The sequence below is a fragment of the Lepus europaeus genome, chromosome 8 (assembly GCF_033115175.1).
Source record: "Lepus europaeus isolate LE1 chromosome 8, mLepTim1.pri, whole genome shotgun sequence".
In the NCBI taxonomy this organism is placed as follows: Eukaryota; Metazoa; Chordata; class Mammalia; order Lagomorpha; family Leporidae; genus Lepus; species Lepus europaeus.
The window spans coordinates 54453625-54473953 of record NC_084834.1 but is presented as its reverse complement, the minus strand read 5'-3'; the positions used below and the strand labels follow the sequence as shown (position 1 = coordinate 54473953).

At 44.0% G+C, this 20329-nt stretch overlaps 1 protein-coding gene across 1 annotated transcript; it reads left to right on the top strand.

The window, feature by feature from the left end:
* Window positions 1–16377: 16377 nt before the first annotated feature.
* Window positions 16378–19615, top strand: SPRY1 (sprouty RTK signaling antagonist 1). The gene is made up of 2 exons (XM_062199662.1): window positions 16378–16932; window positions 18682–19615. The coding sequence occupies exon 2, from the start codon at window positions 18737–18739 to the stop codon at window positions 19595–19597; it is 861 nt and encodes a 286-aa protein (XP_062055646.1). The 5' UTR covers window positions 16378–16932; window positions 18682–18736; the 3' UTR covers window positions 19598–19615.
* Window positions 19616–20329: the final 714 nt, after the last annotated feature.

Here is a 20329-nt window from a genome sequence, read left to right as displayed (position 1 = left end):
GCACCCACAGAGAAAGAAAATTCATGTAGAAAGGGAGCCTAACCCACACCATATTATTGAGGTTTTCAGTATAAAATTAAAGAGAAAGCTTAAATAAGATGCAGATGAATGTTGTCAAGTAAATCGCATAGCCATCTTTTTAAAAGATTTATCTATTTGAAAGGCAGAGCTACGCAGAGAGAGAGAAAGAGAGAGGGAGAGATCTTCCAATCACTGGGTCCCTCCCCAAATGGCCACATGGCCAGGGATGGGCCAGACAAAAGCAGGAAGCCAGGAGCTGCTTCTGGGTCTCCCACGTGGTTGCAGGGGCCCAAGCATTTGAGCCATCTTTCACTGCTTTCCCGGATGCATTAGCAGGGATCTGGATCAGAAGTGGAGCAGCCAGGACTCAAACCGATGCCCATATGGGATGCTGGCATTGCAGGCAGTAGTTTAACTCATTAATCCACAATGCTTGCCCCGAATCGCATGGTCATTTAAAAACATCCCAAGACATTTGCTTCTTCATCATTTTTATTTCTTTACTTTAAATATTTATTTATTTGAAAGACAGGAGAGAGAGAGAGAGAGAGAGAGAGAGAATCTTCATCCATTATTTCAACCCATTGTATTGGCTACAATGGTCATTTGTGCCAAGCTGAAGCAAGGAGTCAGGAACTCCATCCAGGTCTCCCACATGAGTGGCAGGGGTTCAAGTACTTGCGCTGTCTTCTGCTACTTTCCCAGGTGCATAGGCAGGGAACTGGATCAGAAGTGGAGCAGACAGGACTCAACCCACTGCTCCGATATAGGATATCACAGTCTCAGCTGGCACCTTAACCCTCTGTGACACAAACCTGGCCCCTCTTACTCATTTTTCATAAACATGTTATTTAGTAAATTCTTTACTATTCAGCACAAAGCCTTTAGAGGTAGAAAATGTTTTATGCTTTATAAATCATAGAATGTAAAACATTTTAAGGCCAATGCAATGGCTGTAAATGTTTAATAATTTTGCTCCTGCTGAGAATTTAGGTACTGAAAGATGTGAGAGGAAAGTTGAGTATTACAGAGGGCACTATCTACTTCATTTCTTTGGTCACATCTTAATAAAGGCCCTACTGGTATTTATGGCATAAGAGAAAGTACTTTTTATGATATACATTTTAGTAAAAAAAAGACACAAATTTTATATGTATTTTAGTGCCACATGAAAAAAAATTAAGACAGCTCTTTCATCAGGTGGCTGGTTTGTGTATATGAGGGTACTTCAAAAAGCTGATGGAAAATAGAATTAAGAGATGAATTTACTTTGTTGCAAAATTTTTTTTCCAACCATGTATATGAGGAATCTTCAGAAAGTTCATGAAAATTGATATTTTGAAAAGCTATGCATGGGTTTCATTTTTTTTGTACCAGAATGAGTTTATTCAGTTTTAATTTATTTTTTTCACAAAATTTTGAAGTGCCCTTGTATATCATGCTTGCTTGGTTATATTCATTAAATGGTAAGATGGCAAGCAAATGAATTACCTGACAAGTCTCACTCTTAGGTAATTTTCACTTCTCTTTTATTTTGTATGTCACCTTTAACTACATTTCCTGTATCTGGTCATTAATACTGCCCTGCTTTTTACATGACTTTTATGTGTATGGTGGTGTTGGTGGGGATACTAACAAGGGAAATTCATTTCCTTCTCACCTCCATATGTCTTGATTGAAATCTTCCAATCGTTCCCTATATTAGGTCCCACAGTAGTATTAATCTCAAGCGTGAATTTGAGACTTTAAAAAAATGTTATTTATTTATTTGGGAGGGAGGCAGAAACAGACAGTTGCCATCCACTGATTGACTTTCCAAATACCTGCAACCGCCAGGGCTACCCTAGTGCAAACCAGGAGCTAGGAACTCAATTTCAGTCTTGCAGGTTGGTGGCAAGGCTGCAAGTACTTGAGCCATTACCTGCTTTCTCCTAGGGTACAAATTAGCAGAAAACTGGAACCAAGAGTAGAGCCAGAACTCTGATCCAGGCCCTCCAATCAGAATGCAGGTGGCCCAAGCAGCGCCTTACCCACTGTGCCAGATGCCCTCCCCAAATCTGGGACTTTAATTAAAGGAGTTCAAGCACTAACACACACTGGTGTACGGTGAACCATGAACAAGAACAAGACACCTTCAGAGGTGTGCTGTGCTTATGGTCTGCCTTACAGGTAGATTGCACATGAAATTCTCTGAAAATCCCTGTGTTGGGCCAGGTAGAAGCAAGAGATGTGGGAAGAACCAGAGGAGCTATGTCAAAGATGCATGCTCTCTGATACAAGAAGTTTGCCATCCCCACAGGCATTACTTTTTCTACTACCTGCGGCTAAGCAAGTAGGATTCCGGGATTTAGGACTGGAAGGACTGCGAAAAGCAGTCCTGTGAAATCTTACTGTCAGTGCTGAGTCCCAGGAAATTGGTATCTTTTCTCTTTAAAATTTGGGACTGCAATATTTAACTAAGTTGCAGTGTATTCTTCAAAGCTTACATTTATCAGATTGGGGTTGTAAGGAGTGGAGTTCACTCCAAGCAAAGATGATAAAAATAAGAGATGGGAACCCCAAATCAAGAAGCTAATGGTATGGCTGCGCCATCGTGAGAGTCAAGGAGATTTAGCAACCTCAGAACAGGCCTTTTGTTGGAAGATAGTTGATGGAATGTCCTGTTATTATCACAGCTATTCAACTATGCTTTTTTTGGCAACTTCTCTTCCTTCTACAACTGCCTTCTTCATACGTCTGATTGAAGTCCTTGTTCTGCCACTTGCTGCCTCTGTAGTCTTGGGCAGATTACTAACGCTTTGTGTGTGTCATCTGTACGAAGGTGAGCTAGGAAGGCATGAGATTAGTGAAGGATGAATGGTAGCTGCTGTATTTTTTCCATGGCAAAATGGCACACAGGAGTTGAGTTGCGAGGAAGCTGTTTCTGTCTGCCCATGAGCAAACTTGGTCCTTATGCCTGGACGCGTGACTATCAACAACTGTAGCCTCCCCGTGTTTGAGTCAGGAAACTATCTAAGCGCCATTTGAGACAGCAATATGCGTTCTGATTGCTGTCTGAAAACCTTGTATTTGACAGTTTTTGATAAGATCAAGGACATTCCAGCATCAAAGCTTATAGAATATATGTTTGGGAAGAAATCCAGCAAACAATGGTGCAGGCCTCTCTTACGAACTGCACTGCGATGACTGCCACCCAGTACTCTTGATGACCAAAGGATTATGCTGGATAGAGAAACACAAGCACTGTTGACAGCCAAAAAGTAATTCAGAAGCATCAGACTCCGAATGGGAAAATGTTTTAGGAATCCTGACAATTTTTTTGGCTAATATTTTCCTTTTTGGATGTACACAGGAGTAACAAAGAAAAAAAATCCATGTATAAATTAGCATTAAAATGTCATTTCAAGAAGTATAAACCTGTAAATGATAAGGAAGCCTGTATCATGGATTAATTAGCAGCATTTAAAAATTTTGTAGTAGTCCATAAAATAGAAGTGCACAAACAGCTGAGATTGTAGGTGCCAACATTGTGACATAGTGGGTAAAGCCAACGCCTACAATGCTGGCACCACATACGGGCACTGCTTTGTGTCCTAGCTGCTACAGCTCCCTGCTAATGGCAGGAAAGGCAGTGGAAGATGGCTCAAGTGCTTGGGCCCCTGCTGCCCACATGGGAGACCTGGAAGAAGCTCCTGACTCCTGGCTTTGGCCTGGCTCTGCCCTGGCTGTTGCAGCTACTTGGGGAGTGAACCAGAGGATGGAAGATTCTCTCTGCCTCTCTCTAACTCTGACTTTCAAATAAGTAAATAAATCTTTAAAAATAAAACAACATTGTAGATTTTTTATTATTACCTAATACTTTTTGTTTACTCATAACTTTTACTTACTCATAGTTTTTTCATTGCCTTTTTCTTCATGATTTGTCAGGTTCTTTTTTATAAAATTATTGCTGTGGGGTAGGCACTGTGACACAGAGGATTAAGCCACTGCTTGGGATGTCTATAGCCCATATCCAAGTGCTAATTCCAGTCTTGGCTAGACCGCTTCCAATCTAGCTCCCTGCTAACGCATCTGGGAAAGCAGTGGAAGATGGCCCAAGTACTTGGGTCCCTGAATCTACAGGGGAGGCCCAGATTGAATTCTGGTCTCCTGGCTTTGCCTAGCCCAGCCCTGACTGTTGCAGGCATTTAGGAAGTGAACCAGCAAATGGAAGATCTCTCTCTCCTTCTCTCTGTATCTCTGTTTCTCTCTCTGTTACTCGGTCTTTCAAATAAATAAATAAACAAATCTTAAAAACAAATAACTGACTTGTTTTCTCTATGATTTCCAACAAGGACCAATTAATTCTTTTCTCTAACCATTTTTTTTTTCTGGTAGACTAGGCCGTTATTAGGCTACAGCTTAAGCTATGTATAGACTGTCTCAAAGTCTTGAGCTTACCTCTAATCCAATCAACCCAGGGCAGGGTTAGGGACCAAGTTGTGGTGCTGAGGGGAAAGTTACGTGGTAAAGAAGAACATAACTCCCTAGAGGTTGCCAGGATTTGTTTTCCTCTTTATATTCTTGGTACTTAGCACAGTAAGTTGGATGTGTGAACCAAAATGATCTCAAAAGAGGATGCAGTCCATGACTCACCACTGCCAGTTGAAGCTTTAAAATGTCTTCTAAGAAATCACAATAGCTTGAAGCCAGCACTGTGGCAGAGCTAGTTAAGCTGCCACCTGCAGTGCCTGCATCCCATATCGTCACCAGTTCCAGTGTAGGCTGCTCCACTTCCAATCCAGTTCCCTCCTAATGTACTTGGGAAAGCAGCGGAGGATGGCACAAGTGCTTGGACTCCTTCATCCACGTGGGAGACCTGGATGAAGCTCCTGATTCCTGGCGTTGGCCTGGCCCAGCTCAGGCCATTGTGGCCATTTAGGGAATGAGTCAGCGGATGGAAGACTTTTCTCTCTCTGCGTCTGCCTTTCTCTCTCTCTAACTCTGCCATTCAAATAAATAATCTTTAAAAGTAAAATACATAGAAATCACAATAGCATCTCCAATTCATTTGCTATTTTAAACATTTAATCTCAATTTATTTTTTAAACAGGTTTATTTCGCTTTATTTTTCATGTGTAAAAACCTATGTCGTAGCCACAGCTGGAGCATGTGTCCTGTGCAGACTCTGGTGTGGGTCTTTACATGATTGTTAGTGAATTCCTGATCACAGGACTTGGTGAACACAATGTATTTCCAGAGGTCAGAGGTCAGATAGCTGAAGGTCTTACAGATGGCATCAAAGGGGGCCTTGGCTAGAGAACAGAAAGCATCAGGAGGATTGGTGGTCTGACTTGAAACAAGTCTGCCCCAGGACCAGATACTGGTGCACTCCTAGGAACAGGAAGGTCACTTTGGATGGGACTGCTGTATATTAGGATGGCCTCTCCCTTTCTCTGGTCGCATGTCTCTAGGAAGATAGTATTTGAAGTCTTTCATGGGTTAAAATTTCTAGTATCTGCACGTCCTCCTGATTGGGGTGATTTTTCAGTAATTCCTTCAGTGCCCTAACTGATTAACTACTTGATGTCTGTATGATATAGCAGCATAAGATAGCCCATGTGTTGTGCCTTGAGTTGTCCTGGTGTGGCTATAACTATTTATGATCACTTATGAACACACTTCTCCCAGAAAATTCCTTCTTTCTCCTCCAGTTTCTTTCACCAGCTGAAGAGAAGAAAGAGACTGGGAGAGATAAACAATGCCTCTCTTCAGTTTTCTGATGAGAGTCCTTCCTTTACTCTGAAGATCCTGCTGTTGGGTAAACTCTGTAAGCTTTTGTGCGTTCAGTCTCCTTGCTTGACTGGTTTGTGTTGCATTGACCAGATTAGGTATATTCTTTGAGGTTTGTAAGAGCTTGGTGAACACAACTTCAGTATTGTTATTACATCATTTAGTGAAGGGCCACTCAATAAACGTCCATCGTTGTGTTCAGGCAGATGCTTCTCTTCTTTTTCCCCAGCACCATCACCCTGCTGCAACTCCTCCCTGCCACCTACTTGGATTACCACCCTCATCTCAAAGCCAGCCCTGGGACACCAGCCTCTTGTTGCTGCAATCGCAGGGCCAGATGATTCTTCTGGGAAGAGACCCTTTCATGGGGTAACGCCTTTGTGCTAAACTTTCATTGTCCTTGGGACCAAGCCCAATGCTTGTTGTGGCATTGAAGTCCCTCTGTAATTTTTTCCTTAGCTTGCTTATCCTGTTTTGACAATTATGATTTTGTAAAACAAACCTTCCTTTCCACTCATGCCAATCTTGTGAATCAACCATGATCATGATGTGCCTATGGCCTATTTCCACCATCTGCTGTTTTCTTGTGCCATATCCTAAGGGTAGGCTATCGTTTTCTTTTTCTATGAATCTCATTTATTCTAGGGTAAAGTTCAAGTTCTTCTTCCTATAACAATTAATGGCTTATATTTTATAGCACTATCTTGTTCATAATATGTGTTAACATAAATAGTTTCCCTTCACTGTTGAGTTCTCCCTACAGCCTCCTTTCAGCATTTAACACGACAGCTCTTTGACAGAAGATATTTTAACATTTTGAAGAGCTGAGAAACCACCCATGATGTTAGAATAAACTCTAGAGACTTTATTGTGGGCTACAAAGATTAGAGCCTTCTTTCCTGACTTCCTCTACCATTTTCCCTCTGACCAGCATCACATGATAGTCCCAGGGCCCTTGCTCTTGCCATTCCATTGCTCTCAGTCTTACTTACTCAGAGAGACTCTTTCTTTCTTTCTTATTTTTTTTTAAAATACTTGTTTATTTATAACACAAAGTTGCAGGGAGTGGGGAGAAAGAGAGAGAGAGAGAGAGAGTTGGCTCAAGCTCCAAAAGGCTGCAATAACTGAGGCCAAGCCAAGCTGGAGCTGGAGCCTGAAACTCTATCCAGGTCTCCCACGTGGGTGGCAGTACTGCAATTACTTGGATTATCATCCTCCAAAGCACATCAGCAGAAAGTTGGATTGGGAACTGAGGAGGAGGTGGTACTTGATCTCAGGCATTCTGGTAATGGGATACAGGTGTCCCAAGTGGGGACTTAACCCACTGTGCCAAAATGCCCACCCCAGAAGGATGCTTGATCACTTAACTAAAGTAGCTATCACCTCTTAATCCCTATCATTTTAATCAAGCTTCGTTGTCTCATTATACTACGCAGCATTGTTACCAAATATTAATTTATCTATTGACTACATGTGAAGTCTAGGAAGGCATGATATTAGGGGCTTGGTCTGTCTTGTTCACAGACTGCTTGGCATGATATTGGTGCCTAATAAATAGCTATTAAATGAACAGATGAATGAATTTTTGAAAGAATGATTTAAAAATGTTGAATTCAGTTGGCATTTGAAGTCTATCTACCTCACAGGTGCCCTTTAGGGATTCAAGGAGGAAAAGAGATTTACAAAAATAGTATATCCAAAAGCAAACGTAGAAGGCATTCCTGTTATTATCAGCTTTTTTATATACCTGGTTGTCTAACTTCACAGATGCAAAAATACAAATTCTAAAATGAAATAGACACCAAAGCTGATGCATCTCAATTTAAACGGAGTCCTTTTAAAGTACAGCTTTAGCAGGTTATATATTTACTTCAGTGATACTGGCACTACTAAAAATATTTTTAAAATTTTTGTTTTAAGGGCAGTGTTGTGATATAGTCAGTTAAGCCACTGCCTGTGATGCCAGCATCTCATATGAATGCCAGTTAGAGTCCCGGCTGCTCCACTTCTGATCCAGCTCCCTGTAATGTGCCTTGGGATGCAGCAGAGGATGGCCTAAGTGCTTGGGCTCCTGCGCCCTTGTTGGAGACTCAGATGAAGTTCCAGTCCCCTGGCTTCTGCCTGCTCTAGCCCTGGTTGTTTTAGCTATGTGGGGAGTGAACCAGCAGATGGAAGCTCTCTCTGTCTGTCTCTGTCTCTCTCTCTTTGTTACTCTGTATTTCAACTATCTTTTTAAAAATAAAGGCTTTCAGTAAGTTGGTAACAACAACAACAAAAAACCCAGTGCTGTTATTTTGATATTAACACCTTATTTTTCTTCTCAAACTTTTATCCAACCTGAACATTCATCTCACTCAGTATGCACAGATCTTATTGACTTACAGGTTCATATCCAAGTCTGTCTTCAAAAAAGGAGAGATTTGGGGTCTGTGTTATGGCTCAATAAGCCCCCACTTATGACGCTGATACCAGCATCCTTCTTTAAGCAGCACTGGTTCAAGTCTCAGCCACTCTGTTTCCAATCCAGCTTCCTGCTTACTTGCCTAGGAAGGTAGCAGATAATGGTCCGAATATGTGATTCCCTGCCACCCATGTGGGAGACCTGGATGGAGTTCCTGGCTCCTGACTTCAGCCTGGGCCAGTCCTAGCTGTTGCAGCCATTTCTGAGTACTAATGGATGGAAAATCAGTCTCTCGCTCTCGCTCAGTGTTTTCCCCTCCTTGTCACTGCCTTTTACATAAATAAATCTTTCAAAAAAGGGAGAGATTTTTTCCAATACTGAGGTTATTTATAATATGTGTATAATGCATAATATTGAAATTTACTCAGGAGAATGGGATGTAGGCTTGGATGATATTTACAATACACAGATTTTAATGAAAGATTTATTTAATTGTGACATTATTGGAATAGGCGAATACATTTTCTAAATAACTAAATGGGAAAACTTGTATTTGGATATATCAGTTCTTATGTGTTAGTTAGAAGTCAACATCACTATTATTACCCTGTCCATCAATATGGAAGTTTTCTGGGGAAGGTAACAGTGTTTTTATGTCTTTAGATTCCTCAAAAAGCAGCCCATGCATTTTTGAAACGTTCTTGAAGATCATAGCAATAATCAGATTGTGAAATAAAAAAAAGAGTGTAAAGCGTTGGTCACTGAATATCCAATTCTTAGACTCAAGCACATTTCATTTGGATTGAAATTTGAAGTGACTTACTTTCAACAATAGGTGGCGCTTCACAGGTTTCTTGTTGGTTGAAATGCATTGACTATATGAAATATGTCTCTATGCTATCAATTTGAAAATTAATATAAAACATTAAGATTCATATAACATATTGATGATTGATGGAAACTGTATTTGCTATTAAACCTGGCACAATTATGGAATAGCAAATGTAACATCCTATGTGATTTTTAAAAAGAGGCAGCAATAAATATGCTTTTAAAATAGGTAAAAATCTTATTTTATTTTCAACTTTTAAAATGTGATTCAATCACCTTTTAAGGCCACATATTTGCTTTTTTTAGCCCATAATGTTCACAATGATTTTGCAAATTGTATAGAAGGAAGTTTTAATATATGAAACAATCTTTAGCTTAACCAGAAGTAAAATGTTAACAATTAAAAGTTCCAGATGAATGTTAGAGTGGTCAGTCACTAATGTATTAATTGTAAATTATTAGTAAATAGCTGCTCCCAGATCCCAGTTAAAACATGCTCACACACACTGTGGCGTGCACACACATGCAAGCATGCACACACATGTACATATATGGCAATACAGTTTTTTAAACCTGAGAATTGTCAACCATAGTAAAAGCAAAAATAAAATGAATTAACTGAAAATATTATAAAGCAAGCAACTTTATTATTCAAATGTCAAGCTACTTGGAAGAAGAGACCATAAACATTTCTTGGTCATAAAACATGTTTGTGACAGCAAAGGTAATTAATAATTTATACTAAACTTTAAAGTTTATACAGCACTCGTACATGTATGGAGTCTTTCAGCAGCACTAGGATGTGGGAAGGCAAAAGAGCTGTTAGTCATTTCAAACATTTTAAAAAAATTTTTAATGAAACTTTAATGACAACCTCAGGTTATTGATGAGATGGAGGGCTCAAGAAATTAACAGCACATCACGGCTGGCGCCGCGGCTCACTTGGCTAATCCTCTGCCTGCGGTGCTGGCACCCTGGGTTCTAGTCCCGGTTGGGGCACCGGATTCTGTCCCAGTTGCTCCTCTTTCAGTCCAGCTCTCTGCTGTGGCCCAGGAAGGCAGTGGAGGATGGCCCAAGTGCTTGGGACCTGCACCCGCATGGGAGAGCAGGAGGAATCAACTGGCTCCTGGCTTCCGATCGGCACAGTGCGCCGGCCATAGCGGCCATTTGGGGGGTGAACCAACGGAAGGAAGACCTTTCTCTCTGTCTCTCTCTCTCTCACTGTCTAACTCTGCCTGTCAAAAAAAAATAAAAAAACATCACGTAGCTAGAAGGTGGCAAAGCCAGGACTTGGCAATCTTCTGATCCAACATCTGGTAATCTTCACATGAGGGTTTCCTAATTATAACCTTGGTCATGGGGGCGTTATTGGTGAATATGGCACATTAGCTAAACGTATAAACCACAATATAGGAGTAGGAGGATGACAGTCAAAACACAGATCTTCAATAAATGTGTCCTATCAGCTATTATAGAACACTTGAAATGTTTTTACAAATGGAATTACTTAAAAAGCTAGCAGAAAATTACAAATTAAGAAAAACTGGAAGTATAAATACTTTGTAAAGAAAAACTCTGCTAAGTTCAATGTTTTCTTTTTTCAATATTAGACATTCTTAAAGAAGGGCATGCCCATAGTTGATTCATAAATATTCTACTTTTTTTTTCACAGATAAAGGATTAAACTGTAGCTTTTGGCATAGGTTATTTCGGTAGGAAATAAAGATTAAAGTAGGTAAGCCCCAGGAGATGTTTTAAGTTTTTGTTTTAATGAAAACATGATTTTATTTTCTTGCTGTTCTGTCTTGGGAGGTGGCAGTTAGAAGTTTAAATCCACCTAGGTTCTTATGTGCTTGTCTCTGAAGATGATGATAGCAGTAGGTTCTGAAAATGAGATCTTAGTAACTTTAGAAGACTGGAATCAAAGATGATACCAGGTGAAAATTATCAGGGGCATTTCACTTCTTGTTTCAAAAATCAAATTAGCAGAAGATAGGGCTAATCTTGTTTCCTCATGTAAATGAAGAACAAGTCAAGGCTCAGAGGGAAACATTTAACATCACTGGAGGAACGAAGAGAGGATTTATTACTCAGTTGACTAGATAAGAAATGAGGACTGTTTTGTTCCAGGGCAAAACCATTTCCTGATACAACCTTACCATGTGGGGTTCATTAGTAAAATCCTTGATATATGGTAGGGATGCAGCTTGTCTGAATGCTCATCATTGATTCTCTGTGCAGGACTAAGGCACCCAAGGAATGGAGGGCACCCATGTAAAGCCTTTCCATCCACATTTCTTTCTTTCTTAAAAGTTGCAGAAGAACACCATCACCCGGGACAAAGCACACGGATGATGAGCTATAGAATTACAGAGCTGACAGAAACTCTACACATCAATGGAATCACTTCATGTATTGCTTGGTTTGTCCACTTACCGTATTTGAGACCAATACAGAACACTAGTATTTCAAATAGGGCAGTAGGATGAGAAGCGGGCTTTTGAAAATGACGAGATGTTTATGGAAAATTTACAGGATAGGTTGTTCTATTTCTGTCAACTACAGAGACTGTTTACAAAAGGAAACTGAAAATAAAATGGCCTATCCTTGCCAGCTTTTCTTGGGAAGTAGAGTAATATAGTGACTATTGCCCTAAAAGGAAAGTAAAGAGAAGTTAGCTTCCATTACTGGTTCTTCATTGATGTGCTAGCTTCTTACAGACTAACTCATCAACTTCTTTGATTATTTCTGTTTGTGTGTTTGTTTCTCAACAAAGTAAAAGGTTATAGTTGAATAATAATATAATTAGTCATGTAATGGAATAATATAGTTGATCATGACCTCCCAGAAACATTGTGAGAATTAATAAGATTATTTTTCAAAAGCTTAGGATACATCTATGGTTATGCTTTTGGCAGAATAAAGTAGATAAACGAACAAGCTAAGCCTCCTGGTACTCTATACTTTAATTTTTTTTTTAAATCACTATCTTTTAGAAGCAGTTACCATACTTTTATTTCATTTTATTTTTTCTCCAAAACCAAATCAGCAGAAGAGATGGTTAATCTTGTTTTCACATGAAAATGAAGAACAACTTATGGCTCACTTTCCATTCCATTTTATTTAGACATATCTTCATATAGTGCAGTAGAAATTATAACATTTTCTCATTTATATTTACATTATTTTTTATATTCAGAAGAATTTTATACTCCAGTTACCAATTTCTAGCCAAGGGTACACTGTTACTAAACTTACTAAGTAAAGAATTGTGTTTCTTTTAAGCTAAAAATCTAGAATTTGTACAAAGTCTTATAGTTGTAGGCAACTGAAAAGAGAGACAGGTTTCTTTAAATATCTCCTAGATCAGGGTTGACAAGGATCTACTTATATTTATTTGTAATATTTAGAGAAAAATATATTGATGCCTTTTAATGCTAAATGATGCGAAGTGTCACTAATCAACTCTGTGCAGCAGAATATTTGATTCCTAAACAGAACTTGACCTATGATGATGATGTTTTACATAAAAATCTCATGAATATTATTTATTAGTATAATTAAAAGTACTGAAAATTCTTTAGTACATCTCTGGTTAAAATAGTTGGAAGTGTATTTATAATAGAAATGTTTCCAATATATTTTTGTAGGATTTATGGACTTGGAATGTTCAGTGCTCCCTCTCCTGGTTTTGACATATTGGTGAACTGACCTCTCATCCCCAAATTGTGCTGATGACTGAAAGACAGTTATCAAATGACATACTCTGATGTGGTGATTTATTTCTGGTTTGACTACTATAAATCATTTACATTCATAAGAAATCTATACATCATTAGTAAAACATTATTATAGTCCAAAATCTAACAAGATCTATGAAAAAATTAGAATACGTATACAATAAAACCGATTTTATGCCTTAAAAGAGCCTATTTTAATATAGTCCATACTATTAAGAGTGAAAATGGAACTTCTTGGTTTCATTCATGTTCAATTTTATTGTCTAGTGATGCTTTTTCATAGTTAATGATATATTTAGCAATGCCCTAGGTGCCTTGGAAGCTATTCCAAATGCAACTTAAATTTTTGAGTTCTCAAACATTTGTCCAGTATAGAAAAAAGTTCCTAAAGGATCACTTGCTATTGTAAAGATTTTAAAAATTATTTTGAAGTGAAAATTTCCATATTCAAATTTACATATGAGTTAGATTCCAGCGTTTTGTTTTGTTTTGCCAAAGACTTTAAGCTATCTCTGATATAGGCAGTCCTGGAAAAATATTTCCTTCCCACTAACTATGTTTTTAGTTTTCAAGTATATTTTAAAAGTCTCAATGGAACCTTAGATTTCATACAGTTGTTTTCATTATAGTATGCACTACATGATTCTGATAATGAATACCTAGAAATACTATAGTTTACAAGGAAGAAAAAGCAAGTTTCTTGCCTATTTGCTTCCAGTGACACATAAAATTATTAATTATAAAACTTCTTGGTAAATTATTTCTATTTTAATTAATTGACTCTTAGCTGGTTCTTAAAAATAGATAAGTTGGTAGTTTTTGTTTTGTTTTGTTTTGTTTTTTTTTTTGCAAAACTGATACAAATACATTACAAAGTGTAAGGAATTTGGGTTTTTTTCTTCATGTGATTAATTTCTGGAAAATTGCATCACAAGCTAAAGGTAATTACTTAAAAACCCACAGCAGGAAATTTCACCTCGTTCTATTAACATTTGCAACGAGTGCCACCTTTTGAAACGAAGATTTCACTTCTTCCCAAGTTTTAAATAGGAACTGGAATGTCTTATTATCAACTATTTAATATCAATATACATTCCCCTGCAGTTGATCAGAAGTGATGGCTTGGCATACAACTTTTTTCATCTTTTGTTGTTCACAGTTCTTTTCTAGTTCAACTTGAAGGGTGGAGTCCAGCAACTCTTCCACTTGCAGATGAGTAAGGAAAGATTGATAGCTAAATTCGAATGCATTCCTTTCTGACAGACTGCATTTGCAGAATGTGTAGAGGCAATCCCGAATCTTCAGAGGATGTGTATTGCACGAGTCAATAGGGCAACACCTCCAAGCTGGTACATACAAACGAAAGAGGAAACAGCAGTTGAGGAAATCCTGTTCCAGGTTTTCGGGCGGCCCGGGTGATTGACACATGATATCACTGGAGGCGTGTCCTGCCGTGGAGGTGGAGGTGGAGGCGAGGAGCTGAAATTCTGCGGAGCGGGAGTGGGTTCGCTCTGTAAAGCACGCACTGGTTTGCAGAGTGATAGCAGACAGAGCTCCCTGCCCTGGATAAGGAACAGCTACAGTCGCTGTACATGTGCCTGAAAAGCAATTTGCAATCTTTGCACTAGGTAAGAGCCGGTTCCTTCCTTTCCTTCCGTAGACATTTTAGGAACGGTAAGGTGAGAAATGTGGGCTTTTGCAAGGACTACACAGGTCTTTGAACTCGCTTTAGAGCCGAGAGGACTGGTTGCATTTCAAAACACCAGCAGCCTTCCCCCTGCTAAATGCTCTTAACGTAAATGCTGCCACTAAACGAAAAAGCAGGGTCCCTTTCACTTTTTTTTTTTTCCCTTAAACCGAACAGTATCAAGTTTAAGGTCGGAGCGGTCGGACGCGTGAAACACAGGGCCGCTTATGCCGAAGAGGGGCTGGCGCTCGGTATGCGGACCAACTGCGTGTTTGTTTAAGGCATTGTTGGCGACCGAAGCCCGAGAGAAGCTAGGCTTTAAAACCTAAATTTCCCGTCCCTGCGTACTGCTTTCCAGTGCGCAGAGGCGTTGCCTGAACGTGGTCTGAACTCCCAGGCATTCCAGAGGGGCAAAGCACTTGGGCAAAAACGTGCAAGTCTGCATGTTACTTGGGCTCGCCGCTGACACGCCGACCGTGCGCCGGCCTGTCAATCACGGGCAGCAGCAACAGGCGGCACATGGCAGCGGGCTGCGGGCGGCGGGCGAGAGCTGGCCGGCGGCCCGGCCCGCTCCCTCGGCCCGGCGGAGCGGGCGGCCCAGGGCCTGGGGAGAAAGGAAATTCATTGAGTTTCTCTCTCTGAACCCTGTAGCGGGGATCCCGGCCGTGGACGCGCAGGGGCGGAGGACCGGGACCGAGCGCTCTCCGGGAGAGGCTGCCCGCGGACACACGGTGTCCCCCACTTGCCCGGCGTGCGGCACCGAGAAAGCGCCTCGGCCTGTGCGGGGCACAAGGGACGACGCCGGTCTCTGTTTTCTCTCTGAGAAGGACCCCCCCAAACCTCGCTCCTCCACAGCCCCCTCTCCCCAAAGCGGCAGACAACCCCCCCTACAACCCCCCACCCGGCCGCCTCGCGGGCGCGTGCCCTCCGGGGTCCGGCCGGGGCCTGCCGCGGCTCCGCGACCCGCCCGCTCGACGCCTGTGCGAGCGCTGTCCCGGGCGCCGTGAAGTCTCGAACGCCCGTGACGTGGATTTTCACTCGTCAGGAGGCCGCCGCCCCTGCGTCCCTCCCCGCCAGGAGCGATCGGGACCCGAGAAGTACACTGTGGTCCGAGCACACCGTGCCGCTCGGCCGGCCCGTCACGCACTCTTCTCTCCGCCGCGCCCCTGCTCGCTCTTCTGAGAGGCTCGGAGAGGCCTCCCGAAGGGACTCTGACCAGCTAGCTCCGGCCAGCCGGGCTGCAGAGGCACGGCCCCGAGGTGGATGTTACTAGCGCCCTGAGAGGTCCGCGCGCCCGGCCGAAGGCGAGCGGCCGCACAACTGCTGTCCGCAGCCGGCAGGGGGCCGCGGGGAGCGCTCCTGCCCGGCCGCGGCGGGGCCGAGGGAGGCCGCGCGGGCCCGCTCCTCGCCGCCTGGCCGATGCCTGCTCGTCCCGCGCGCCGCGGTTGATGCGGCGCGTGCACGACGCCGCCCGCACCGAGCCCCGGGCCGGCTCGCTCGGCTTGGCTGCCCTCCAGCGCTTCGGCCTAGGTGAGTGCGCGGCGGGCGGGCGGGGCGTGCTCGGCGCGGCAGGTGCGGGGCTCCGGGACCGGAGGGGGAGGGCCGGGGAGGGCCGAGGCCGCGCGCCGCAGGCCCCGCCCGCCGCCCCTCGCGTCCTGGGGGGCTGCGGCTCAGGGCGGCGGGGGTGGGCAGCCGGGGTGTGTGTGGGGGGGGCGACCTCGCGCGGCCGGGGACAACGACGAGGCAGGGTCTTCCGGTGCCTGGTTGCTTGGAGCGGGCGTTGCCGTGGCCCAGGTTGCAGTCTCCACGCGAAAGATGGATTGGGGGGGGGGGGGCTTTCGTGGGGTGTTTCCCTGGGTTGGGGGGGGGCAGGAGCGCCCTGGCTTGTGCCCCCAGCGGGCTTCCTGCGGTGGAGTCCGCGCTCGGACTTGGGGTCGGGAAAGACCGTGTGCGCGCGCTCGTGGAGGGGGTGAAGCCCCCCACCCCGGGACAGAACCCGCGTGCACCGCGGAGCCTGTTTGGGGCGCGGCGAGGGGCGAGGGCACTGCCACTTTAACAGTGGGGAAGTCCGCCCTCCTGAGGTAATGGTAACCTCAGCCTCCTCCCGCCTCCTGCCGGAGCTAGAGGGAGAGAGAGAGAGAAAACTTGTTTTCATTCATAACTTTTTCCTTTTCCTTCCTCTCCGTCCACTGTTTATTCCCCGCTCCTCTCAGCGCGGATCGCAGAGGGCGCAGCTCCGCCGTCGTAACCGGGCAATGTGGCGGCGACGCTCCGCTGCGGCCCCTGCCCCGGCGCTCCGCCACGGCGGCGTGTCCTGTGCCGTGTAGACGGACGCTCGCCTAGACGCCGGCCGCCGCCGCCGCCGCCGCGGGCTCGCTCGGAAGGCTCGGCGCGAGTGGCCGCGACCCTCGGTGCCCTGCGCAGAGTGTGTGCTGGAGACCCCCGGGGACGCGTGGGATGTGACGGCAGTGCCCGCACAGGTACGCCGCTCCGCCGCGCGGCTCCGGGGCGCGTGTGCGCGCGCGGCCGGGGCCCGGGGGGCTTTCCCTGCGGGTCCTAGGCGGTAGATTGTGTTGGGGTGTTGTGCGTTGGGGGGGAGTCGGGGTGGGAGCTGGGCGACTTAATCCCCCCGCCAGCGTGGACTTGGTACCAGCCATCAGAATGAAAGTTGCGCGTGGCGGGGATGATAGGGCCCCTTGTGCAGGACTCTGGGGACATTGGGAGCCCCCTCCACGCCCCCCCCGTGCTCGCAAAGCCCTGGGCTAAGAAGTGGCGGTGCTGGGCACGAGGGAGGATTCGGAGCCTCCAGCGGCCCTCGGGGACCTCGGGACTGCAAGCGGCAGGCCGGGACCGTGTCGCTGGGCGCGCGCGGGGCGAGCGGCACGAAGGCGCGGGACGCCGGCACGGTGCCGCACCGAGCGCCAGGCAGGGGCCCGGGGCGCCCTGCTTTCTGCTCCGCTCCTTAAGCCGGCACCGAGTGTTTTGGCGCAGAGTCCTGGTGGAGAATGGGCAGGGTTTTGTGTGTGTGTGTGTGTGTGTGGGTGGGTTTTTTTTTTTTCTTTTCATTCTTCCCGTTGGGTTGAATCTGTAGACTTGGAAGGTGTTTGTGTGAAAAGTATTTTAGTTTGCCATTGACTGAGAAGGGAAACGTTTTTATGCTTGGCAGGTTTTTGTTTTTTTTTTAAATGAAGAAGACATCATAAATTAGTAATCTACGACTTTTATGGAAACATAGATGTTTGTTTTTATCTGGATGTTAGAGTACTTATTTTATTACAAGAGGCGCATTGATTCAGAGCTGGCAGTACTTTTGAAAATGAAGGCCCCGTCATCTAAATGAGGATTTTTAAATTAGAGGAAATACAGATAATTAAGATAGCCAGGATTTCCCCACACTATTTTAAAGGCCTAACGCTTATTTGTGCATAAAAATTATCTTGTTATGTGAGTGAGCCCTTATTTAAGCTTTTAAGAAAGTCATTTCATGATTTCCAGTAGGAATGCTCCTAACATTCACAGAACTGTGCACTGAGTTTTGTATATATTGTAGTGGCTATAAAACACCAGGACCTCTTGCATTCCTCGTGTGCTCATTTCTGTGTCTCATTGAGGAAAAGTGAATGAGCATCAAAATCCCAATTTTTACTGAAAATGACTTGAGATTCCATTTTAGTTTTGAATCTCTTGAGTTTTTTTGCAAATACCTGCATTAATTTCCTGCTCATCAAGCCAGTGCTTGTAGTAGCACACAAATAACAAGAAGGCAACAGCACCAAAGCCATTCTTGATTTTTTTAGAAGAATGGATCTCTTCTTTTACGCAAAAACACTGATGAACTGACAGTGAACTTTGTTCAGATGACAGCTAGTCCAGTGCTTATAGTCAGTGTTCCATATGAAGGCAAGCTCCATTTTAATTGTGAGATTTGCAAACAGGAAGGCATTACTTCCTCTTGATTCCACTTTTAAAAACTTGGAAAAACTTCTAGTTTTTATGGCATGGACTCTTGCTTACATTCTTATTCTATGATGTGGTCCATAGCCTCTCTTGGAATTGGACTCTGGCCAGGACCCCAGCATCATTGTAATCCGCTGATGAAGGAGATCATAACCAGGTGGTTTAGGCAATTTGTGACTTGACAGGATTTTTTTCCCCAAAAAAAATGTTTCCTGTTATTTATTTGCTTTGTCTCTCTCTTTTTTTTTTTCCCATTTTGGTTTCCTTTTTAGGATTTCAGATGCATGCCAGGTTTCTACTGATTGCCAGAATCCGAGATCACTACACATGGATCCCCAAAATCAACATGGCAGTGGCAGTTCCTTAGTTGTGATCCAGCAGCCTGCTTTGGACAGCCGTCAGAGATTAGACTATGAGAGAGAGATTCAGCCTGCTGCTATTTTGTCCTTAGACCAAATCAAGGCCATCAGAGGCAGCAATGAATACACAGAGGGGCCTTCCGTGGTGAAAAGACCTGCTCCTCGGACAGCACCGAGACAAGAAAAGCATGAAAGGACTCATGAAATCATACCAATTAATGTGAATAACAACTATGAGCATAGACCTACGAGCCACCTGGGACATGGGGGACTCTCAAATCCTGCCAGGGGCCCCATTTTGAGCAGATCAACCAGCACTGGAAGTGCGGCCAGTTCTGGGAGCAACAGCAGTGCCTCTTCTGAGCAGGGACTGTTGGGAAGGTCACCACCAAGCAGACCAGTCCCTGGTCACAGGTCCGAGAGGGTGATTCGGACCCAGCCCAAGCAACTGATTGTGGATGACTTGAAGGGTTCCTTGAAAGAGGACCTAACACGGCACAAGTTCATTTGTGAACAGTGTGGGAAGTGCAAGTGTGGGGAATGCACAGCTCCCAGGACCCTGCCATCCTGTTTGGCCTGCAACCGGCAGTGCCTCTGTTCTGCCGAGAGCATGGTGGAGTATGGAACCTGTATGTGCTTAGTCAAAGGCATCTTCTACCACTGCTCCAATGACGACGAAGGAGATTCTTACTCGGATAATCCTTGCTCCTGTTCACAGTCACACTGCTGCTCTAGATACCTGTGCATGGGCCATGTCTCTGTTTTTACCTTGCTTACTCTGTTACCCTCCTGCCAAGGGATGCCTGAAGCTCTGCAGGGGGTGCTATGACTGGATCCATCGCCCAGGGTGCAGATGTAAGAACTCCAACACTGTGTATTGTAAGCTGGAGAGCTGCCCTTCCCGGGGTCAGGGTAACCGTCATGATTTTTGGAGGGTTGGGTCTGGACCTCTGAACTTCTAGCTTTCAAGTTATGGCTGTTCAAAAAGATCCTATTAGATACTGATGTTCTTTCCCTTAGAGTTGTTTCCTGCTTCCTGCCTTCTCTTCCTCTGTTCCCAAGGTTTGACTCACGGATTTACTGTTCTCTCGCGGATGTCATCAGCTAGAGTGGACTGTGAAACTGCACCTGGCTCCCACTTGGGACAAGAGCCTCTACATCCACTCGAGAGGGTATTGAGAGCTGGTGGGCTTCTGTGTAGCCTTTTTTGTCCTGCAAGCAACTTTCCAAAGTTGTATGTGTGCACATACACATAACCCAGACTACAGTGGTTTAGAGCTGTTTTTGATTGGGTACTGTGGGAACAGGGAGATTTATTTTAAAGAAGCAACTGTTGAATTGCTTTTAAATAAGCTATGTGTTAAATCTGTCTCCAATTAGGGCTATCTTAGCATTGGACCCTTAAGTAGAATGGGAGATATATTTTTGTTATAGCATAAAATTTTTTCTTTAACCACTGCCCCCTTCTTTTTGTCTTTCAAAGTTCTCTCCCCTCAGTTTTGATATTATCTTACTGTGGAGGTGCCAGGTGTTAAACGTTTTGTTTTCCCCTCTCTGCTTT

Excerpts from the sequence above, each read along its gene's own strand:
- SPRY1 (XM_062199662.1), top strand. The coding sequence starts at position 18,737 with ATGGATCCCCAAAATCAACATGGCAGTGGCAGTTCCTTAGTTGTGATC.